The sequence below is a fragment of the Dendropsophus ebraccatus genome, chromosome 1 (genome assembly GCF_027789765.1).
Source record: "Dendropsophus ebraccatus isolate aDenEbr1 chromosome 1, aDenEbr1.pat, whole genome shotgun sequence".
NCBI classification, from domain to species: Eukaryota; Metazoa; Chordata; class Amphibia; order Anura; family Hylidae; genus Dendropsophus; species Dendropsophus ebraccatus.
In genome coordinates, this window is record NC_091454.1 from 170,274,262 (window position 1) to 170,300,369 (window position 26,108).

The 26,108-nt window shown below is 42.1% G+C and overlaps 1 protein-coding gene across 1 annotated transcript in view; it reads right to left on the bottom strand.

Moving 5' to 3' along the window:
• The window catches only part of ARNT2 (aryl hydrocarbon receptor nuclear translocator 2), a 73,390-nt gene that overhangs the window by 38,698 nt on the left and 8,584 nt on the right, over window positions 1-26,108 (bottom strand). Inside the window, exons 4-6 of the mRNA XM_069984520.1 lie at window positions 11,767-11,814; window positions 5,137-5,350; window positions 4,004-4,217 (exon numbers count right to left, since the gene is read on the bottom strand). Coding sequence (XP_069840621.1) covers window positions 4,004-4,217; window positions 5,137-5,350; window positions 11,767-11,814 — 476 coding nt within the window. The remainder of the gene's footprint in view (window positions 1-4,003; window positions 4,218-5,136; window positions 5,351-11,766; window positions 11,815-26,108) is intronic.

Genomic DNA, 26,108 nt, shown 5'->3' on the forward strand with positions numbered 1-26,108 from the left:
TAAAAAGGTCAAAGAACAAGACAAATCATCAAAGCCCCATATATAATAAGAACACAAGAATATTGATAGAAGATGCAGTGCTCTTAAAAAGTATTGTCCATGTCAAACAGAACCACCTGGGTAATTCAGCATTGGAGATGGTTGTGATTTCAGGTGTTTTTATCTGCTACTGCAGAAGCGCTTTCTTGGGCAATACCAATGGTCCTAGAGAGGGATTGTCCCAAGTGCTTTTTTTTAAATTCCAAGATCCAAGAACAGAAAGTTTCCATGATCCGCATCATCACAAAGCTGTAAAAGCAGCATTTAAGACTCAATTTTAGAAAGATGTAACTTTAACATAGTAACTTTTGATATTCAACTTCAACTAGACTTCTACTGGAACATCACAAGCAGCGGTACCATAACAAATAGGACGTCACTGGCTTAAATATCCAACTAGAAACTATGTTTATTTATCCGCTGCTCTCTTTGGACTCCATGGGTACAATGTAACACTATGTAAAGGTCCTTCTATACTGGCAGACCCTAGCCTGACATGAGCTCCAATCTAGTAGACTCTCAGTAATTTAATGGGCCTCTTAAATGGCTTAACAATTGTATGGCCAGGGTTGCACGAACGATCGCTGCTTCAGTCATGCCCTTCATTTGCATCTTTGTTGGCCTCACATGCCCTGGCTTTTGGCTTTTATACCGATCAATAATGGACATTTTCTAATCATCATGGGGAGATTTATGAAAGGGTGTAAATATACACCTGGTGTAAACTGCCCACAGCAACCAATCACAGCTCAGCTTTCAGCTCTGGTAGAATAAAAGAGGAGCTGTGATTGGTTGCTGTGGGCAGTTTACACCAGGTGTATATTTACACCCTTTCATAAATCTCCCCCCAAGTGTGATACTGTGATATAAGGCTGGAAAATATCCCACCACATAGTTATAACAGGCAAACTATGTTTGTTTGTTTTTTTTTACTGCATATACTTAAAGAAATATTGTAGTTTACACTAAAACACACTGCAAACAAGTAAAGAAAAGCCAACATATTGCATACAGTGGGATAATAGAGGCCTATGGATAAATTCAGACCATATTCTGCAACCTTTCCAAGCAATAGCTCAGAGTTTTAGTCAAGGGTTACATGAGAGAATCAGATACTGATACGGATAGTTTATAGAAGAAAGCGACGCCAGGCACACAAGGAGGAATACTACTGCACGGGCAGAACATCCAGCTGATAAGGAATTTCGCCTAGCCCTTTCAGGAAAACGGAGAATTTTTTTTCTGAAACAAATTAAAAAAGAAAAATAAACTTTCAATGGACCTTTTTGTATTTGAGCTCTCGGAAATATTACAACTAAAATAAAACAAAGCCAGGGGAAAAAAGTTGCTGAACTTTAAACATTTTTCAAGTACCATCAAATAGAGAAGCAAAACAAGGCAGGGCGAATAAATATTTTACTCCAAAGAGAAGCAGAACAAGATCCAGCAAAACATCTGCCATAACAAACTGCAGGAAGAGACCGTGAAACTGGAAACCGAGACTGTTGTGAACTGTCAGGAACTCTCGGCTGCCAGGGCCCTGCAGAGCACGGTGGGGCTCTGCAGAGCCAGCTGTGTGGAGGTTGTATTGGTCCATACAATGTACTCTGTCATACCCATAGGTTAATGTACTTGCCTATAGGCCCCAGTGTGATTTACCACTAGGTGCTTTGTCTTAAGGAGTCTTGAACATACAAAACATAATAAAACAGAAGCTGGACTGTTTCCAAATGATGATTTCTTTTATGGACAGAATAATAACTTAAAGGGACCCTGTCACCACCAATGAACAATGTCTTCTTATACAGTTAGGGCCCTATTCCACTGGACGATTATCGTTCAGATTATCGTTAAATCGTTCGAATCTAAACGATAATCGTTCGGTTGAAATGCAGTTAACGATTAACGACCGAACGAGAAATCGTTGATCGCTTTAAAAGACCTGGACCTATTTTTATCGTTGCTCGTTCGCAAATCGTTCGCGTTGAATAAGACATCGTTCGGTCGTTCGCAATAGATACGAATGCAATAGCGAATAAATAGCGAAAAAAAAACGATCGCAATTACGATCATAAGTAACGATTATCGTTCAATGGAAATGAGTGAACGTTTTCAGGTCTTTCGCAATAGTGGTCGTTTGAGATCGTTAATCGTTAATGATATGCAAACGATAATCGTTTGGTGGAATAGGGCCCTTAGGCTCAATTATTACTGAGGGTGTAAAGACAATAAATGAATGTTACTGGAATCCTCCAAATTTATGTCTATGCAACATTTAAGCCTGGTGTTATGGCAACAAATCTGCCACGTTATTCACAGAGCTGATGGATTACAGGAGATATACTACCACAGCAAATATTTTCATTGAAGGCAAAATCTAGGCTTGGAGGCACCTAAGTCAGAATTATCAAAGATGATCTACAGCCACAAACATAAGTTTAAAGAGTACTTAAAAGGCTAAAAACCACTGAGGCAGTACATTCTCTCTACTGTGGTGAGCGTCTTGTTTCACCAGAGGTGTATTTGACATGTGGTCCTGAAGAACCCCGAGAAGGAAATGGTTCTGAGAACAGATGCGTTGACTCATTTGCACCTTCAGCGTCTACGGCAATTTACTTACTCAGTCCTTCATTAAAATTCTTTCATTGGCACAAAACCCCATCAGTATATATATATATATATTATATATATTGGTGTGTAATGACTGATACAATTTGCAGCTGTATACACACAATCCTTAGTATAGAGCTACATGGTGACTACTTAGGCCTTATTCACACATCTTGTAAATTTGTATATATTTGCATATCTGAAATTTAGGAAAAATTTAGGACCCATTTATTTATATTGGGATATTCATACTATCAGATCCATTATCCATGCCGCAAAAATATAGGACATGTACTAGTACTGGCCATAATCGGGTAACTGATTTGCCAATAGAAGTCTATGGGATCCGCATTTTTTGTGGATGTTACAGATGTAATGTCCATAACAAATACAGATCACCTTAATTTAACCATCACCCTCACATTTTTTGCAGATGCGCAAAAAAAGGGAATACGGATGCCTTACAGATTAATTTTTGTGGATTATTGACATACAAATCTGAAAAAATTTCTGAATGTGTGAATGAGGCCTTATAATACAATGATGTTGAATGCGAAATCATGTTTGACATTGGTAAATTAGTGAGTTAGTGATATCGGTGCAGCCTTTGCCCAAACAGTTTACATTACTTGTCTATGTTCCCTGCACTCTGCTTCCTCCCGGTCTGAGCCGACAGGCCACTCAGCCAATCACGGGCTGGGACCAGTGATTGGCTGTGATTGGCTAAGCGGCCTGTCAGCTCAGACAAGCAGCTCTGAAACTGCAGTGCACAGAAAGGAAGCAGAGCGCAGGAGAACACCGAAAACGAGGAAAGTTAATGTAAACTGATTGTTGAATTGTCAGCCGTTGGCCATGCATCGCTATTACACGTAGTTATGAGTGGTCGGCGGCCAATGATGTTAGGTCTGGGCCTAAAGAAACGATCATCCGATGATCGTTTCATCGACTGATCGTTGTCTCTATTACACAGAGCGATAATCGGCTGAATTGGTTATTGCTCCATGTAATGGAGCCCTTGATGCAATAGCTTTTGTTGAAGTATGTATATGTTATACCACTGCAAGGGTTAAAATGGTACATGATGCTAACCCAGTTTATCTGTGTTTATCTATGTGTGTTAATTTTTCTCTGTACAATGTTAAATAAAATAAATAAAAAAAATTATTGTTCCAGTGTTGTAAAGTTGTTCATATTTGAGGAAATCAAAAAAATGCATAAATATAACACAATTCAACCACAATATGAGAACGCAGCCAAAGGGAAAGAAACAGAAATATAGATACTTTATGAGTTTGTAGGAGAGTTAGTGGTCCAAGATCAACCATTATATGTTTTTTCTTCCAACAGAACCAACCTGTCATGGAGTTTTCTGAAGTGCACAACTGCTCTCGGAGCTTCTCGATGTCATCAGGGTGTGTCTGTTCATACAGAGTACTTCCAAACCATTCTGACTGGGGCTGGTTCAGTACTGGAGTGACAGAGTCGGAAACGTAGATCACGCGTCCAGTTTCTGCTGCCACAACAAACAGAAATCCATCTGCAGCTTCAAGTATAAGATGCTTCAACTCCTGGCCAGAAGAGAAATAAGCAAAGGTAAAAGGCCGCAGTGGCTGTATGTAAATAAATATCCAACCAACCATTAATACTGAGTCAATACAGTTCAGCAAACACATTTCAGGAAAATGGATTACCCTTTCTCTACAATGGGTAGACTATTTTATGTTTACGTTATATAGGACAGTGTTCACAATAACCTTATTGATAATTTAGAATATGGCATCATTTATAACTATGTGTTTATATAAATTATTTGCATATAAAACTATTTTCCTCATATACTTGTACTACTAGTTGCCCTTTAAATGTATATAAAAGATGGCACATCCGGGCACATACTGTGGTGCAGCATATGTTGGCACTCTGCTGCAGCCCTTCACCGAGTATTAGTAGTAGTAATGCAACTGAGTGCTATGATGTTGCAGTGCTTATCCACTCCTGCTTAGAAAAGGAGCAATTCTGATATACAGTCCCTCATCTGAGTATGTGTCCTATTGTTCACTGACAATTTAACAACTTTTAACCCCAATAACTTCTACTGGAGTAGGAAAATATATAACAACAAAGACCGTATAACTAGAGCAACGGTTAATGTATGTAGCTGCCTATAGGTGATGGTCATTACCCAAACAGTGTAGCTAAATATAAAAATGGTATCAATCTTAGAATAGATGAATAGATGAAGGACAACAATTGTTTTTTACTTACTGGGATACAGGAAAACAGTCCATTAAGGGAACATATAGAGGAGCAGTTAAAACCTATTCAGTAGCAATGCATTATGTAACATCACATTGTCTTCTCCATTGTTATACACTGACATATTTCATACAATCATCTATGGTTTTCACTAAGTATTTATGCTACACATTAGAATGAAAGACTAGTGACAATAGTATATATGTCTGATGGCTGGCAGAGCAGCAGCACCTGTTCTGTTAAGAAGGAGGGTTTATACGCTCCGTCCGTAGATTTATTTCCTGTCCCTCTCATGGATTTCATGTGGGATACAGCCATGCGCAGGATGGTGAGCTTGTCAGGTTTGCGTGCGAGGGCACTGCAGGTGGGAACCATGTCGGACAGCTCTGTGATGTACTGTGTCATCTTATTCCTCCGACGTCTTTCAATTTCACTGTGATTCTCTCTGGAAGCAGAATCAGAGCAGGAGAAAAAAACGGAAGAGTATAAGAATCAGCACCAAGCAGAGCCGTCCAGGGACACGGTCCCCGCAACCCAACAAACACACACGTGTGAGGGGCTGTAGAGGATATGTGTACACAAGTCTGTCAGTGTCTGTTCAGCTTCCACACTTTCTCATTGGCATCAGGTCTTGGTAGTGATTTGGATCTCCTTTGGTTGGTTACATTATGCCGCAACATCTGAATATTTTTTCATTTCAGGCTTTGTTGTAAATGAAAGATATACTTGCTTATTCGCTGCTAGGTTTCAACTGTATTAAATTGCAAGATGTGCTCCAGTTATTATGCCCATTGGCCCAGATTTATCAGTCTGTCTGAACCCACACCCTCTGGTTTTTCCTCCAGCAACCAATTACAGCTGAGCTTTCATTTTACCAGAGTTTATTAAGATATGAAAGCTGAGCTGTGATTGGTTGTGTTGGGGGGAAGAAACAGACAGTGTAGGCATCAGGCAGATTCATAAATCTCGGCCAATGTGTGAGTTTTTTGTTATCTGGTTTAAGGTCAATAAAGCTTATTCATTATATAAGAAAAATCTATGCAAATATCTCATATAGTCTGCATGTTAAGTCTTCACAATTTTCAATACTGCTTGCTGTCAATGAATATGCATTTTCAACTTCCCTTTTAGAAACATGAAAGGTATTCTTAAAAGGAATCTGCACAGACCTGCAGACACAGGCAAATAGGTGATAAAACATATGATGTCTTTGTGTTTCCTGATGGCCATTTGCAGAGTTATAAATTGCATTTTTCCTTGGAAGCTGAAGAGCCACAGAAGTAATGCTGAACCACAGCATGCACGCCTCCTCCCCCACCTTCCCCTGCCTTGGCTAACTGATGCACAGGGTTAGATGCTAGGCCCTGTATGTCAATCAGTCAAGACAGAGAGGGTGTGGGAAGGAAGATGCGTGCAAACTGTGGCTTAGTATTACTTCTGTGGCACTTAAGCTCAGCGCTTGCTTAACTGCTTGCTGTTTGTGCTATTACACGCACAGACACTGAGCAGGGATCAGCAGGAGGGGCTAACAGAATGATCCTTAGATCATTTGGGTGGCCCATTGAAGTCAGTAGTGGTCTCCTGCCACTGCTGCTATCACACGGTGCGGTGCACTGCAGGCCGTTGCAGCACAAATCAAGATCTTTCAACATGTTCATGTTGGCTGATCGTAGCCTTTCAAGATGTCCTATTAAACGATTATCGACCTAAACGGTCAGTAATCAGCCATCAGCAAAGACAAAGGCATAATTTGTTTTATCTCCCAATCACCTATCTGCCTGTGGCTCTCTACTTGGTACACACGACAGATTCTCTTAAATAGTTGTCTGAAAGTGCTACATGTTCTTATCACCATAGCTCATTAAACACATCAAAGCCCTTACTTGTAACAAACTAGGTACCTGCATGGGCAAAAAGTTTCCAGACATTTTTAAGCCTCTGCATATAAGCGAAATTATTCCTATCAAAATCACTGACAGCAAGCAAAGATCTTGAAAACTGAGAGGAATTCTTACACTAATGGCATATTTTATGTTATACTAGGAATAAGCTCATAGGGGTTGTCCAAGAGTATAATAAATAAAGGTATCTGAACTAAATGTCCTAAAATCTCAGACCAACCAACGGTTGACAAATCCAGCACCACACAGCACAGCTACTTTTCCTGGAGCAATAACGTCCATATGACTGATGCTGAATGTCCATGTGACTGATGCTTCCAATCACTGATCTTAGTGGTGATGTACTGCATGCTGCTGAGGCCAGTGATTGGCTGCAGAGGTCACATGTATGTGAGATCACTGCTGCAGGACAAGTAAACTTAGGGTAGCTTCATATTATGATATGCTGAACCATTGGGTGTACAGGTGGACATCCTGGCAAAATGAGATGCAGACATATATGAGCACAGGCAGGCACAGGCACCAAAGACTGTAAAGGGCTTTAATTCCATGCTCTAGGGTCCAAGTCAAAATTACCTGCACGCAATCACTGGTTAAATATATTGAGAACATGAAAGTCTATAGGGTCCATGCCTGTCCATGGCCGCATCTCATTTCAACAGCATCTATGTATGTATGTATGTATGTATGCGTAACATGGCAGCAAATATAAAAGTCACCATTAAAGTCCCATGAAAAAAAAAAGCAGGAAGGCAGGGAGGCTCATAGATTACACGCTCAGCTGGAGGAGATTTCAGCCGAAAATGACAGCTGCCAGCGAGACCCGGGAGAGGAGCTACGCAGGCACGAGGACTGTTAAGTATACATTGTTTATTAAATTCCTGCACCCCTCTGCCTGTCTGTTTTTACTTTCATGGGACTACTCTTTTAAATTGTCAGGCTAGATTTGACAGGAAAACATTACTTTAATTTTTTATACTCTTATTATAACTTATATAGAACAAGACAACCCCTTTAACGTCACTGGCAAGTTAAAGGTCATAGCAAAGTCTTTATGCTGAGAATAGATTTTCTAAATTCATGGCCTTCTGTTTTGACACAATGCTAAGGAAGGAACTATGGGCCTGTTTGGCAGAGAGCAGCATCTGTGTGATCACCACTACATTTATGAGCTGTTTATTAGAATAATGGAAGGTTTCCTAGATCAAGGAGCCACCAAGACCACATAAAAGAATAACTTTAATTTTTATTTGAAATGACTGAATAAATAGGTTTTGGCCTATAAAGCTGAAAAAACACTGGCGACTTTTCTTAATGTGTACCATGTTATTTCTGTGCTCTGTACCTTGGCAGCACTGCCCAGTGGTAGCATGTATAAATACCGGTGTATAATAGGAAAAGAGGTGTTGCCCATAGCAACCAGTTGCGTACATTCTGTAAACTTTATTTTACAAAATGACAAGAAATTTTCACTGGTTGCTTTAGGCAACACCCCTTTGCTTATTTGCACCGGCCTTTATACATATCCTCTAGTATTTTTTATATATGACTCCACAATAAATTAGTTCTACACAAAATAGTATTACTCACCAGACAAACAGAAGACAGTGATGATACATGAAATAACATTTTTTTATTTAATAAAAATTAAACTTTTAGCAATACAACCTAGCTCAATGACCAGGGAACCCACAGGTTGTGTTTCCACATATGTGCTCGGACTGCAATCTGAATGCTGTGGAAGGACGCCCCCTGGTAGCTGTACAATGTTAGAAGGCAACATATTTGCTGAAGGCAGGCTTATAGCCCCACCCCCTTCCTGGTTGGAGGGGGGGGGGGTAGCAATCATGAGACACAGCAGTGCTGAGCTGAATCAACTCTCCATCACTGTGTCTCCCACTGGGCTTCCACTTACCTACAGGTAAAATCCACAAGCACAGAAGCCGGGAAAAATGTATACTTACCACTCCCCAAGGTCCTTGGAATGCTTTGCTTATGAAAAGCATTTTCAAGATTCAAAGTTTCTCTTTGCACCTAATAAACGTTCAGGTGAGGAGAACACCCTTTTAGACAATAATAACTGTATCAGGCCGGGTAATGATGAGGACCAGGGTCAACTGATACTTACATTTCTAGGGGGGATAACAATGCCACATCATAATACAGAGTTCTAAGAAAAGGGGCTTCAGAAATCAAGTTTCAGTTTTTTTTTGTTTTTTCTTTTTTTTTTTAAATCAAATGTGTCAGTAGAGTCAACAGATTTAATTTTAAAGTGTCACTGTCGTTTAAATTTTGTTTGCAGAAATCAATAGTCCAGGCGATTTTAAGAAACTTTGTAATTGGGTTTATTAGCTGAAAAATGCATTTTTATCATGAAAAAGCAGTTTGAAGCTCGCCCCCCTGTCTTCATTGTTCTCTTATGGAGAGGGAAGGGGTAGAGGGAGATGAGGCACCAAAACAGGACAACTAAGAGTTATTTTACAGCTACATCACTGGGCTCTCTCCTCTGACCTCTGAATAAGGGCTTTCACACAGGTCCTGCTGTGTAATCCTTTGTTCTCTGCTCTGTGATGGCGACTAATCTCCCTCCTCCCTCCCCTCTTCATAGAACAGACAGGGTCTGACTGATGTAAAAGAGTCGAGATTTCCTGATAATGAGCGGTGAATGAGAGAGAGGAGGGGGGGGACCTGGGGAAAGTCTTTTTGAATGCAGACAATGGCATATTTGCCTGATAAACCCAATTACAAAGTTTCTTAAAATCACCTGTTTTATTGATTTCTGCAAAAAAATTTTAAATGACAATGACTCTTTAAGTAATATTATTCTACAAAAAAAAAAAAATTCTAAGCCAGCAATTGATGATATCGGACTAAATTATTCTTGGGCCATGTTTAAAACATTTTTACTATGCGTATACACCTGTAGTCGTGATGAAGTACAGAACAAGTTTAAGGATACACATTTGCATTTGCAACTCAATTATATCATACACTCTAGAGACTATTATACAAACATTTCTCTCTGAAGATGAGGATCTTAATTGTTCACTGTTGGCTTATCTTGCGTGTCTTTGCCGAGCCATTATTGTGACAAATACTTGTCAACTTCATTTTAGTTGTATAATAAACAACATGTTTTCCATTGAATTGTTTGGGTCACTGCATGGGGTTGCATGTTTGGTAATATATAAAAGAAAACTGTGATAGAAGAAGAATTCTATCACAGATGAAGTTTAACTGCATTATATAAGAAGTAGACATGTATATAGGAGATTGTTAAAGGTGCGTACGTAAGATTATTTTGACCTGTAAAGTGAAAACTGATTAAGGTCACGTTAAAGTGGCTGTATTTCAGTTTGTATTTTGACTGCAAGGAATACTTTGGTTCAGGTAAACCAAAAATAGATCACAAGGGCCAAAATATATGCTGGACCCCAAAAGTGACCTTACATTTCTATGGAATACAGATACAGCACTAACCACTGTGCATAGTGAAAAATACGAGTGAGGTGCTCAGTTAGGGAGTCCTCGTGTGTGCAGAATCCTCCTACTGGAGAGTTCCCACTGTGGAAAGACCTGCAGAACATCAGTATGTTGGATGCTTTCCTGACAGTGGAATGTAGGACAGGACATGGAAGCAGGGAGGGATGTACAGCAATGAATGATGACAGGTCTGGAATCTGACTCCTACAAGACAAGCCAGATCAGTAAGCACAAAACTTTTGTTGGATCTTACTATTCTATTTGTAACCAACTTGAGCAAATGACAAAGTTCAGCAATGAGAACCAAAAACTGTAGTAAATTCTCTATGCACTAAAAGGTTTCTACTCGATAAAAGAGAACCCCATAATAGACAATTGTGAGACAGGTTGAGCAGATGCTTCTGAACGTTGCTATAGTAGTGCTACAGCAGAAATGAGTAACTGGACATATACTTTTACACGATCTGAGCCTCTTATGCTGATTCTCTGGACAGCTGTAACTGGTGTAAAGATGGCTATTCTGAAAAGAGCTGTAGACTACTGGTCGAAAATGAAATGGAAATGCAAGTATGGGAAAGTCATTGTTAATGGTTAAATAGTGTGCAATGTTTGTAAAGCGTACCGGTCTGGGTATTTAAACCCAAACTGATGGCTCCACTGTTTTGTGGGCTCCATAGACTCCAAATAGGACTAGAATAGAATCTATATAGAAGAGCCTTCTTAAAGAAAATCTTTGAGATGGGTTCTCATAGTGTAACTATTTAGTAGGTTACAGGTCCCTTCACAGGCATAACTTTAGATGTAACAACCTCAGCCTATGAGATTAGCAATTAGTATTTTTTCATATATGTAAATGAGCGGTAAGTGCCAAATGAGTGGCATCCTTTTGATGCTTCTCCTCCTCCTGCATTTGACTGCCAGCCTCTGTGCTGTGTGCTATATAGGATGGAATTGCTGGACACCTGAAGCCCTTGGTCTCGCCCTATAGGAACTTACTGCTCACCTGCATATATGAAAAAATGCACATTGCTCTGCTCACTATTAGTCTGCACATTGCTCAGATTCGCAAGTATAATTCCCTGTTAACCCCTACCTGGCCCTGCAATAAGTTGCACTATGTAAGAACATCTGCAGCAGATTTGATGGCGCAGATTTGAAGCTGTAGATATCATTAAGACTTAATGATTGAATACAGCATAAAAGCTGCCATCAAATCTGCTGCTGATTCTGTACGTGTGAACGCACCATAACAGGAGTTATTACAAGCTCCTAGCAGTCCTCACTCAAGTATAACATCTCTCACAAATGATTGGCAACCTACCAGTCCATGCACATTAGCAACAATCTCCTACCTTATTGCTCAGTGTCTATATCTTGCATTCATACCTACAAAAGGGAAAGGAGAAAGATTAAATAAAGTAATAAATGAACTTATACACAGAGAAAATAAGGCAACAAGAATGTAGTAGTCACCAACCTTGAAAATTTACTGGGTCCTTCTCCATCTTCATCATCAAAGTCCATCCTACAGAAAATAAGGAACCCAATCGTTACTGGAATTGTTTGTGATACCTGCCACGCATATTGTTATGTATGGTATACCGATGGTAATAATGTAAAATGAGCGTTGTGACGCTCAAATGGTCTATAGCCTATTTTGTCATGGTACTAAATATATATAAAAAAAAAGAAAGAATCCACGTCTGTGCTGGTGGTGAAACCTTCTTTCCTCTAGACGTAGAGGATGCCCCCTTGTCATGGTTACAGACCGAGGAGTAAAAAGACCACTACAAAGATCTCTGTACTGTCTGTTCATATATTTGTACATTGTGATCAGATCGCCCCTAAGACGTCTTTTTTTCTAGACTAAATAACTTCAAGCTTGATAACCTGTCCTGGTACTGTAACCCACCCATTCCCATAATGACCTTAGTCGCCCTCCTCTGCACCCGCTCCAGTTCAGCTGTGTCCTTCTTATATACCGGTGCCCAAAACTGTTCACAGTATTCCCTATGGGGTCTGACCAGTGATTTATAAAGAGGTAAAACTATGTTCTCATCTTTAGGCTGGGTTCACACTACGTATATTACCAAAACCAGGAGTGGATTGAATACACAGAAAGGCTCTGTTCACACAATGTTGAAATTGAGTGGATGGCCGTCATTTAATGGCAAATATTTGCTGGTATTTTAAAAAAACGGCTGTTGTACTGAAATAATGGCCGTTATTTACTGTTATATGGCGGCCATCCACTCAATTTCAACATTGTGTGAACAGAGCCTTTCTGTGTTTTCAATCCACTCCTGGTTTTGGTTGCAATATGAGGACCACAATACTGACTGAAATATACGTAGTGTGAACCCAGTCTTAGCATGTATGCCTCTTTTGATGCATCCCATTATTTTATTAGCTCTGGCAGCTGCTGCCTGGCACTGATCACTTTTCATATGTTGCTGCCCATAGTGAGACTAACAATTCATTCCATACTTGTTGTTATCGATTGTCTCCCTCTCCTAGTTCTGAGCTGCTGCTTTCTGCTGAAAACATAAAAAATTGTGAGTGAGGGGAAGGAGACTGAATAGATAATAAGTGTGGAAGGACGTGTTATTCTCACCATGGGCAGCAACACATGAAAAGTTATGTTTGAGCAGAATACCCCTTTAATCCTACAGGCTAGTTTTACACACAGCAGTTTTTGTGTCAAAGCCATATGTGGATTAAAGAGGAATGGGAACTAAAAAGGTTATATTTCTGCTTTCTACTGGATCCACTTCTGGCCTTGGCTCAAAAACTGCTGTGTGTGAAACTAGCGTAAATGGGTTTTCTGGGCAGAATGGACTGATCAGCGAGGAACCGACACCCAGCATCCACGCCAATAAGCTGTTGAGTGCCTGCACTAGACTGTGAAAGTAATTTGTATCCATTCATTGTATAGTAATACAGACCCGTAACTGCAGATCAGCTCCTATTCACTTGAAGAGGAGTTGAGCTGCAGTTACAGGTCTCCACTACTACATGTTGAGTGGTCACAAACTTTTTCCAGCCCTGTTCAATGTGTAGTGGAGGCAACGAACAGCTGATCAGAGCGGATGCTGGGTGCCAGCACTCTAAAGATCAGTGACTGATCAGCTATTCTGTGGATAGCTTATTAAAGTGTCACTGTCGTGAATTTTTTTTTTGCAGAAATCAATAGTCCAGGCGATTTTAAGAAACTTTGTAATTGGGTTTATTATCCGAAAAATGCATTTTTATCATGAAAAAGCAGTTTGAAGCTCTCCCCCCTGTCTTCATTGTTCTCCTATGGAGAGAGCTAAAGAAAAGACCAAAACAGGACAACAAAGAGTTAATCTACAAATCCCTCACCTGATATCTCTTGGGACCATCACCAGTGACCTGTCTGAGCTCGGATTACAGCTGTCACCCAGCTCCATGCTTGTAATCCTCTGTTATCTGCTTTCTGCTGCCGGCTAACTCCCTCCTTCCTCCTCCCCCCTCCCCTCTCCCTAGAGCAGACAGGGTACGTCTCCTGCAACAAGTCACAGTTTTCAGATTTTTCAGAGTGGATGAAAAAGAGGAAGGAGGGGGGGACCTGGGAAAAGGCTTTTTACATGCAGATAATGGCAGATTTGGCTAATAAACCCAATTACAAAGTTTCTTAAAATCGCCTGGACTATTGATTTCTGCAAAAAAAAAAAATACGACAGTGACTCTTTAAGTCCCTATTCCACCAACAGATCTGACGACAGATTATCTCCCAAACCCAGGAACAGACTATAATCAGAGAACAGGTCATAAAGGAAAGACTGGATTTCTCCTCTTTTCAAATCCATTCCTGGGTTTGGCTTCAAATCTTTGGCAGATAATCTGTTGTCAGATCTGTTGGTGGAATAGGGCCTATAGTCTATTTGGCCAGAAAACTCTAAGGGTGGTATTACACAGGCCGAGGAGGGCCCGATAATACCTGTAAACGAGCGCCGATCTGCTAGATCGTTGCTCGTTTACTGAACCTATTACACAGCCCGATAATCGTTTAGCAAGAGCTGCAAGGACATAGTTACCGCTGCGGCCTGTGATTGGCTGAGCGGCCTATCAGCTGACAGTCCGATGTGAAGTTAGAGCGCGCGCGGGACACCGGGAGAAGCGGACGGCAGGAGCAGCCCTGGAACGTGGATGGGTAATGTATATCGTTAGTCGCCGCCCGTGCACCGCTATTACACGCAGCGGTGCGCGGTCGGCGCCCGACAAAAATAGGTTCTAACCTATATCAACGATCAGCCGATGATCGTTGTCATCGGCTGATCGTTGCATTTATTACACGGAGCGATAATCGGCCGAATCGGGCAAATTCGGCTGATTATCGTTCCGTGTAATAGGGCCCTAAGGGTCCATTCACACAAAGGATCTGCAGCAGATGTGATGCTATATTCCATAATTTAGTTATATTGATATCTGCAGCATAAAATCTTCTGCAGATCCTGTAAATGGACCCAAATGCTGCTGCATTCTTGTTTTCATCCACTAGACGCCCCATGTACCCTAAATTTTAGTGTATGTATAAATATAAGTACTATTTGAATATGCTCAGAGTAGCATAGCAGACACAGACACAAGACTGGTTTGAGGACATTTAGCTGCAGAGGAGAGCACTTCTATAGTCTCACTTCATGATGTGTATGCATCACAAGGTATAACTTTTCCCACCATCCTGGTCCAGGAAGCAGGAAACAAAGAAGAGATGTGAGACATAGGCTTGCCTTAAACAAACATACGCCTCTCTTCCCACTGATAACCAGATAATTCTTCACTCAAACGGAAGGGAGGGGAAATCTTCATTCCCAAATGAATCTTTCAGAGGTAGAAACGTGTTTGACAGCTCACATCCTACTCAGCAACCACCAGCAAGGCAATGCTCTGTTCCCCTGTGAAATCCACAGGATGATCCTACCTCATTGTAAGATGCCAATATGTTCTCGCTTCCCGATAAGCTAATTTTGTACTATGCTCAGTAGTCTACCATAGCTTTTTATACTCTAGAAATTAAAGGTGTTATCCAAGATTTTTTTTTAAAAAGCACAGCTACTTTCTTTTAGAAACAGCACCACCACTGTCCTCAGGTTGTGTGTCATATTTGATCTCAGCTATTACTGGAAGGCCATTTATTCTCTTCTAGCTGTGGCAGATGATGAGCACTTGATTGGTGGGGATCAAACTGGTTATTTCCCACTGATCACATTGCTTATGTGTATAAGCTATAGAGGCTAAAAGGACACAACTCCTTTAAAGCAACTCTGTACCCCACAATCTGACCCCCCCAAAATCACTTGTACCTTCGGATAGCTGCTTTTAATCCAAGATCTGTCCTGCGGTCTGTTTGGCAGGTGATGCAGTTATTGTCCAAAAAAACAACTTTTAAACTTACAACCCCGTGCCCTATGGGAGTATCTGTGTGAACATTGCACAGGTCCTTTAAGTAACTGTACCACCAGGCCCAGGCTGAAGCACTGGAGGCGAGACGACCCACCCCCAGTGGGAAGAAACCCCAGTCCCTCCATGACGTGACTCCATTAGAATCAATGGAACCCTATCATAGAGGGGTGGGGGTTTCCACCAACTAAGGGTGGGTCGGCCCGCCTCCAGTGCTTCAGCCTGGGCCTGGTGGTACAGTCACTTTAACGATCATGCCCATGTGCTGGGCTAAACAGGTGAGGAATAGTAGGCAATCTGCCTGGAGCATTCCTAATGATGAGGAGGGCGGGGAGGAGGGACAGAGGTTGTGCCAGCCTAATGCATACACAATCCAGGCCACTCCCGTAGGGCACGGGGCTGCCAGTTTAAAAGTACATTTTTAGCACAATAACTGCATCACCTGCCAAACAGACTGCAGGACAGATCTTGGATCAAAAGCAGCTATCCGAAGGTACAAGTGGTTTGGGGGGTTCAGATTGTGGGATACAGGGTCGCTTTAAAGGAGTTGTGTCCTGTTAGCCTCTATAGCAGGGGTCCTCAACTGGCGGACCGCGGTCCGAACCCGGACCGCGGAGGCCAGCTGTCCGGACCCCTGGTCAGACCTCCTAACCGCCCCGGATCCGGTCCGTCCCGCGCCCCACACTGCCTCCCGCCCCATAGGCGTACTGTCCTTAGATGTCAGTACGCCTGTGGGGCTGGGGGCAGTGTCGGTCCGGCCCCGGCTGATACGCGCTCTCTGGGGATGTCCCGGGGATTCCCCAGCAGAGCGCGCACCACAGACCTCAGTGTACGCTGCCGGCCTGTCCTTCCCGGAAGTGCAGGCCGGCGGCGTACGCTGAGGTCACTGATGCGCGCTCTGCTGGGGAATCCCCGGGACATCCCTACAGAGCGCGTATCAGCCGGGGGCCGGACCAACGGGAAGAGAAGAAGACAGCCGCAGCGGGGAACGAGGTGCTAGGTGAGTTGTTTTTGTTATTTTTTTTTCTGTTTGGGGGGCATCTACAAGGGGAGAGCGCACAGGTGGACTATATACTACAGGGGGGACCTCACAGGGGGCTATATACTACTGAGGGGGCTATATACTACTGGGGGGAGCGCACAGGGGGCTATATACTACAGGGGGGACCTCACAGGGGGCTATATACTACTGAGGGGGCTATATACTACTGGGGGGAGCGCACAGGGGGCTATATACTACAGGGGGGACCTCACAGGGGGCTATATACTACTGAGGGGGCTATATACTACTGGGGGGAGCGCACAGGGGGTTATATACTACAGGGGGGACCTCACAGGGGCTATATACTACAGGGGGAAAGCACAAGGGGGGCTATATACTACTGGGGGGGACCTCACAGGGGGCTATATACTACTGGGGGGAGAGCACAGGGGCGCTATATACTACTGGGGGGAGCTCACAGGGGGCTATATACTACAGGGGGACAGCGCACGGGGGGGGCTATATACTACAGGGGGACAGCGCACGGGGGGCTATATACTACAGGGGAGCTCACAGGGGGCTATATACTACAGGGGGGAGCTCACAGGGGGGCTATATACTACTTGGGGGGAGCTCACGGGGCTATATACTACTGGGGGGAGCTCACAGGGGGCTATATACTACAGGGGGAGAGCACAGGGGGGCTATATACAACTGGGGGGAGCTCACAGGGGGCTATATACTACTGGGGGACAGCGCACAGGGGGCTATATACTACAGGGGGAGAGCGCACAGGGGGGCTATATACTACTGGGGGGAGCTCACAGGGGGCTATATTCTACAGGGGGAGAGCGCACGGGGAGGCTATATACTACTGGGGGGAGCTCACAGGGGGCTATATACTACAGGGGGAGAGCGCACAGGGGGGCTATATACTACTGGGGGAGCAACAGGGGGGCTATATACTACCAGGGCAGTCACCCCCTTTGTACCTAATATCAAAGGCCTGGTGAGAGAGAAAAAAATGGCAATTTTCCCGCTAATAAGCAGCAATTCTGTATATAAATAGTTGAACGTTTGTGACAAAGTAACAAAACACGTTTCCTACTGATGTTCAGCTCGGACCTTCACCTGACAATAGACCCCGGTAAGTGGACCTTCACTAAAAGTTGTTGAGTACCCCTGCTCTATAGCTTATACGCATAAGCAATGTGATCATTGGGAAATAACCAGTTTGATCCCCACCAATCACAGTTAGATCAGACCTGTCCACAAGTGCTCATCATCTGCCACAGCTAGAAGAGAATAAATGGCCTTCCAGTAATAGCTGAGATCAAATATAACTCAGATATCAGCTTTTTAACTTGGTTTAAGAAACTGCAACTAAGTGACCCAAACAACGGGCAAGGACTCCTTTCCTAGAAATATAAAACAGCCTACATATATTTTTATATTGATTTTTCTCTCTCTCTCTCATATATATATATATATATAGGTATTATATACCTATTAACTGTAACAAACTTCCAGTTGCATCGGTAGAAGTAGGTCAAGGCAGATTGTAAACAAGTTGGGTCCATTTACTAGCAGCAAGTGCTTGATGACGGTAAGGAAATAAAGCATAACAAGGGAGTTGTGTAAAGTCTAATGAAATTGCCCAACACAACCAATAAGAAATAAATTCTTCAAGTTTCTTTCCTGTTTGGGAAAAACAAGAGCCGAAATCTAATTGGTCGCAACGGGCAACTGCTCCAATCTTCTATTCCGCAACTTTTTTTTATATTAAACTTTATAAAATGTAGTAAAATGCAGTTAGGGGCTATTGCTCTATGGCATGATACTGCCATCTACTGGTGGTATTCTCAAACTGCATAATTGCAGTCATGTTACTGGGAGTAAAATATATCACAAGCAATATCACAGTGTTCTGTGTGTGTGTGTGTGTGATATATATATATATGGCTAGGGCTATCGTAAAAATAAAAAAGAATAAATACTTACCTACACTGAGCCCCTGAAGCTGCTATGCTGAGGGACCTGCCCCACACGGCAAATCACTGGTTGCAGATGTGTCTAAGGCAGTGATTGGCTGAGCTGGCACTTCTTGTAGGAATAGCGTGTTACCGGGACAGGGGATCAAGGTAGCTGAGTATTACTCCTTTTTTGCTTTTACGGAACCCCCTGCCCCATATGAGTATATTTTTTTAATTATCAGACAATCCATTTAAAGCCATATTAAAATTGGTTGCAGACTATGCCTTAATGACAGAATCTGCTAGCATTTCACTGGTATGTGAATATGGTATGTTATCCTGCTCTGACATGCTCCAGAAAACAAGGCTCACAGATTCCCAAATGTTATTCTGAGGTTTCCTTTATAAATAATATGAAACATAGGACAAACTCAAATTAAAGTCTTACCATTTGCCAAAATGTGTGTTAAAGAATACAAAATAATTGACAGGTCAGTGCACAAAAAAAAATGATAACATTATTATATTCTAGGGACAGGGTTGTGGCAACATCACTTTATCTTCCTGTATATAGGCCATTCGTTGCATGTTGCTGCCCTCTGGTGTCAGGATCTATAAATTACATGAGCATAAAATAAAATCTTGCTCCCACATGCCACACAATTATTAGGCTTTATTCTAATTAAAGAATCAGTTAGGCAATGCATTCCTCCAAGAAGAACACAGGCATCTCCAAAATCTGTAAACCTGGATCTAACCTGCTGGAAATAAATATTAAAGTGTAGCTGTCATTTTAAGTAACTTTTCAGGATAAATATATACAGGTGTAATGCTATTTCTAGCCATTATATTACATGTATACGGCATTTTTAATTAGCACCCTACTCTCTCCAAAGTACATATTAAAGGGGTAGTGTGGCGGTAAACAATTATTCACAAAATAACACACATTACAAAGTTATACAACTTTGTAATGTATGTTATGTTAGTGAATGGCCCCCTTCCCCGTGTTCCCCCCCACCCACGCTAAACCCGGAAGTGTAGTGCATTATACTCACCTGATTCGTGTCGACCCCGGCCACCATCTTGTGACAATGATGTAATCTTTGGGAGGCCGGCCGAACCGCTGCAGCCGTCCCTCATGCCGGCCGCCCTCTGCTGCGTCATCAGCTGCTCAGCCGCGATTGGCTGAGCAAAACTAAGCTCAGTCAATCGCAGCTGAGCAGCTGATGAAGCGGCAGAGGGGGGACGGCATGAAGGAGGGCTGGTGCGGTCCGGCCAGCCTCTCGACGACGACGTCATTGTCCCCAAGATGGTGGCCGGGGTCGATTGGAATCAGGTATGTATAGTGCACTACACTTCCGGGGGTGGTGGTGGTGGGGACACGGGGAAGGGGGCCATTCACTAACATAACATACATTACAAAGTTGTAAAAGTTGTAAAAGTGTTGAACCATGTAAGCTGGAGTAAACTCTGGGGTAAGCTCTTGTAGTCTCTGCGGTCTCTCAGCTTGCTTCTGACTCTCTACAGTCGTTCCCCTTGACTCTCTCTTCTACACAGACCTCTAGGAGCAGAAAGGAACTGATCCCTGTCTCCCTCTCTGAATGAATGAGGAGCAGAGTGCATAATAGCAGAATGATAAATGACAATAACCATTTTAAAAGTCATAAAGTACTGTATATATGTATAAATCATGATTAAATAAATGTCCCCTAAGGTGTGAGGATCTCATGAATGGCTGACTGCAAATATGATGGAAACACAGGTAACCCCAGGACTTACTACAGTCCAAAATAAAATCTCTTTGGTTTTCTTAGTTAAGTCTATTGTTTCTGGTCTTGTCAAACTGTGTATATGCGATCAATGTCTGATGGATACTGGTCCTCATTCTGGCAGTCACACCGAGCTCTAGAACAATGGTCACCCAACACCTGTTCTACAAAAGAAGTGGCTGCTTGAAACGAAATGTATAGAGAGCTGGATTATGAAATGTCCTAAATGTCTAAAGGTGGCCATACACCTTCACTACCGGAAGGCTGAACAACAGTTCTCTCTGCTGCCTGGCCCCCATCCTCCCCATACTTAGAAACGTTTGGCATGGCTGTATTCTCTATAGAGAGGGTTAAGCCACAGCCAGAAAGCTCTGACTATGGCTTATCCTCTCAAAAACAAAGTGGCCGGGTGGTGATTTTCCATCACACCTGACACCCATCTCCACTGACATCATCTGTCGGTTGTCAGTCGGGAGAGCTCTATACACCTTATACCAACAGGCAAACAGCTGACAAAAGTAAAAGGTGTATGGAGACCTTCAGAAAGGATCCTAAAAAGGTCTTCTAAACCATTTTTGTTTTATCCTGCACAACCTGTGCAATCTACTGGAAGTCCGTGGTACCTCATCAGAGGCTCACTCTGCTGCTCTTTCTCTATACTTTACACTGAAGCACTTCCAGTAGATGACTTGTCATGTAATGTACATATGGAAGTTACTTAGCCTTAGTATTGGGTGGATTTTGGAGATTTGCTTTAACCAAACAGTACAATATTTTAAGCCACTGGATTTACTTTTTGGGTTAATCTGTCAAACAAGTGGAACAAGAATAGGAAACTCAACGAGGAAGATATATGAATAATAAGGCAAGGGAAACATAAAGTAGTTACCAATAGCAACAAATGAGATCCCACCATTGACTTTAAATGGAAAATCTGTCTGGTAACAATAAAAATAAACCAGTTTTAATATATTAGCACTGGCTTCCCCATGTGATGGTGATTTACCAAGAACCAGTGATAAACATGGATTAGTTAACACCAAGTCCCCTGCTGACAGATACAGTCACAATGCACAATTGCATAGTGGCCACCAAATAGTTTACCTTGTTATAAGTAACCTGTAAATGTCTTAGTGTATAGAGCACCTGGATTGCTATTTCACTCAAAATGGACTGGCTGCATTACATGCTGCCCCCTTCTTCTAATGTCTGTCAGTGCTTTTCCTCCAGAACTGCAGACATCAGGGGACCCACAGCACGACAGGTGTACATATTGTATAAAAAAATGAATAATAGTTTAGATCAGGTTTTGGATAATACTCCATCATAGCCTTTTCACATTTATTAAACTGTTATCTTAAAGGAGAAGTCCGGTGAAATTTTTTATTAAAGTATTGCATTTCCCCCCAAAAGTTATACGAATCACCAATATACGCTTATTACGGGAAATGCACACAAAGTGCTTTTTTCCCTGCACTTACTACTGCATCAAGGCTTCACTTACTGGATAACATGGTGATGTCACGACCCGACTCCCAGAGCTGTGCGGGCTGTGGCTGTTGGAGAGGATGATGGCAGAGGAATGCTCAGTGTCCCTCCAGTGCCCTGTGTAAGCTCTTGCGAGCAGGGTACTCACTCCTTATGTATGGATAATTATATGTATATCTCTGTAATGTCTGATTTATGTCTATGTATGTACCTCCAGAATTGTAAAGTGCTGCAGAATCTGTTGGTACTATATAAATAAAAATTATTATTATTATTATTACGTGACTGCTATCTGTATTACAACAAAAGGTACTGACACATCCTGATCTCAGATAGATATACTGACATTGATATTGGCATTATCAAAAACCATGCATTTCCCTAGCTTAAAGCAGTGCCATAAAGGTAGAAGGTTACTCGCTGAAAAGCAATGTTGTATACTCACCAGAGCAGATTTATCTGTCTTATAACTGTGTCTTATTACTGTGTAAGACAAGTGCCTCATTTGTTCTTTCCATGTTTCCCCCTCACCAGTGGGCGTTCCTTGTGATTTCTCAACACATTTATGTAGCGTCTGCCTTTATTTTGGTCATAAAAGGAGGCGCATATTTAAGCCAAATCAAAATTGGCTTAAAATGTTGGACAAGTGTGAAGATGCACCAGACCTATCAAACAGCCTGAGCCACCGTGATAAACTTGGCACATCCTTACAATGTCTAGTGTGTCAGTAGTAGACAGCATGGCTCAATCTGGGCCAACGCTGTTAGTAAATGCAAGCTGCTAGCTCAGACAAGGGTCTACCCCAGCTGAGGCAGTCACACATAGCACAGTATCTTCTGCCTACATTACCCAGGGATACAAGCAGGATAAGAAGAATAACTTATCATAGGGAAAAGTATGAGGAATGTGCAAGAGATACAAGATGGCCATACACATAAGGCATGTGAAGACCAAACCCAACAATTTTGGCGGGACCAGCTGACCATCTAATGCAGTGTTTATAGACTCCAATGCTCAAGGCCAACCAACAGGTCGTGTTTTGAGGATTTCCTTAGTATTTCACAGGTGACATAATTATATTCAGTGCATCAGGTATTATCACAGGTGTCCTTTGCAGGGGATATCCTCAAAACATGACTTACAGGACACTGATTTAGGCTGGGTTCACACTATGTAAGACAACGGCCGCTTTGTGTCATAGAACGGCCACTGTGTGTGAAGTTCAGCCCAGCCAGATGAACTTCATTTCTTTTGAATTTGAATGTGGGCACATTCGGGTGCGCCCGTGTTCAAATTAACCATTGCACACAATGTAAACTGTGGCCAGAGACGCACTTTACGTTTACACCTGAGTTATGCAATGTGTTTACACTACATCCTGGATTCCGTAGAGTTCAATGTAATCGGCCACTGTTACTAAATAATGGTTGTTGTTGCAAACCTGCAACAACAGCCGTTGTTAAATGAAAACTTACGTTGTATGAACGTGGCCTTAATGTGTATGGGGCTTTCCCCATCCTCCCCAGACAAATGATGTCAGAGGTGATGATGAATTTCAACTGCCTGATCCTTTGCTCTCGGATAAAGAACAGAGAATTAATGGATCTGTGACAAACCAGCAAGGGCCAAAAGCCCAAATCTCATCCAGTAGTACCTTCCACTAAAGTAAAACGTAGCTTTTATTGGCTCTCTTATTAAAATATAACCAAAATATAACCCCTTAAGGACAGAGCCAATTTCGATTTTTGCAGTTTAGTTTTTTCCTCCTTGTGCTTAAAAGGCCATAGTACTTGCATTTTTCCACCTAGAAACCCACATGAACCCTTATTTTTTGCGTCACTAATTGTACTTTGCAATGACAGGCTGAATTTTTGCATAAAGTATACTGCGAAACCAGAAAAAAATTCAAAGTGTGGTGAAATTGAAAAATTTGTTTATTTGGGGGAAATGTGTTTTTACCCCATTCGCCCTGGGGTAAAAGTGACTTGTTATATATGTTCCTCAAGCCGTTACGATTAAAACGATATGTAACATGTATAACTTATATTGTATCTGATGGCCTGTAAAAAATTTAAACCATTGTCAACAAATATACGTCACTTAAAATCGCTCCATTCCCAGGCTTATAGCGCTTTTATCCTTTGGTCTATGGGGCTGTGTCAGGTGTCATTTTTTGCGCCATGATGTGTTCTTTCTATCGGTACCTTGATTGCGCATATATGACTTTTTGATCGCTTTTTATTACAATTTTTCTGGATTTGATGCGACCAAAAATGCGCAATTTTGCCCTTTGGGATTTTTTTGCGCTGACGCCATTTACCGTACGAGATCAGGAACGTGATTAATTAATAGTTCGGGCGATTACGCACGCGGCGATAGCAAACATGTTTGTTTATTTATTTATTTATTTACTTTTATTTATAACCTGGGAAAAGGGGGGTGATTCAGACTTTTATTAGGGGAGGGGGCTTTTTACTATTAACAACACTTTTTTTTTTACTTTAACACTTATACTAGAAGCCCCCCTGGGGGACTTCTAGTATAAGTGCACTGATCTCTCATAGAGATCTCTGCAGCATAGATATGCTGCAGAGATCCATGAGATAGGCACTCGTTTACTTCCGGCTGCTGCATCTTCCGGCTGCTGCCATCTTGGAGCGGTCCCCGGCCGGCTTCAGAAACGGAGATCGCTCCTCCGGGATAACATCCCGGGGGAGCAATCTCCGCCACTAGACACCAGGGAACAGCTGAATCCGGTAATCGGATGCAGCTGTCATGTTTGACAGCTGTATCTGATTACTGTATTAGCGGGCACGGCGATCGGACCGTGCCCGCTAATACCTACGGTCCCGGGCTACAAGCGGCACCTGGGACCGCCGCGGTTCAGAGCGGGGTCGCCACGCGGCCCCGCTCTGAACGTCCTTACCGGCATCAGGGCGTAAATATACGCCCAATGTCGTTAAGGGGTTAAAAACCCACTGCTACTAGTAGTCATCAAAGTGTTCCATTCATAATAACATAGTGTATGTAGCTGCAGACTACTCACTATTTCAAGGTTATAACTGTCTAACAAAACTAATAGTGCAGTAAAAGTTAAAATACAGCCGCAAGCCCCTCAACTAGTTTTACCCATACGTGGGCTTCATCAGGAGGAGGGCTTATTAAGATAGAGCCCTCCTCCTGATGAAGCCCATGTATGGGTGAAACTAGTTTAGGGGCTTGCGGCTGTATTTTAACTTTTACTGCACTATTAGTTTAGTTAGACAGTTATAACCTTGAAATAGTGAGTAGTCTGCAGCTACATACACTATGTTATTATGAATGGAACACTTTGATGACTACTAGTAGCAGTGGGCTTTTAAGTGTTACAACAAGTATTTTGGTTATATTTTAATAAGAGAGCCAATAAAAGCTACGTTTTACTTTAGTGGAAGGTACTACTGGATGAGATTTGGGCTTTTGGCCCTTGCTAGTTTGTCTCAGTTTATGACCTACCAGATTACCTTCTTTTGGGCACTTTAGGTTTTTGTTTAAGTTTAATGGATCTGTGACTCCTATGTGAACACAGCATTTGCTTAAGTTAATACATGTATTGTCTGTCACTATTATATAAGCTGTGCTGTGGCTATTATATGTTCAGTGTACTGGAGCTGTGACTATACTATATGAAGACTACTGCAGCTACTGTATATTCTATACTGTACCATATGTGTACTGTATGGAAACTACTATTAGTAGCTGTGACTACTATGTGGACACTGCTGTGACCACTATATGTGTACTGTATGAACACTACTGTGATTACTATATACTACTATTACACCACTGGGGCTCTGACCATTACATAAACACTACAGTGATTACTGTACTTCCACTATATGCACAATTCTACTGGCGTTGTCACTACTATATGAATACTGCTGCGGCTACAGTACATGCAGTGTATTGAGTTGTCACTAGAGATGAGTGCAACTCAAGTCTGATCGTTCGGCATTTGATTACCAGTGGCTGAACAAGTTCAATGCAGCCCTAGGGAGTTTGAAAAACATAGATACAGCCACAGGCTGTTTTCCTGGACATTCAACTTCTTCAGCCACTGGTATTCAAATGCCGAATGATTAGTCTCAAGTATGTTTGAGTTGCACTTATCTCTAGTTGTCACAAGTATATGAACACTGCT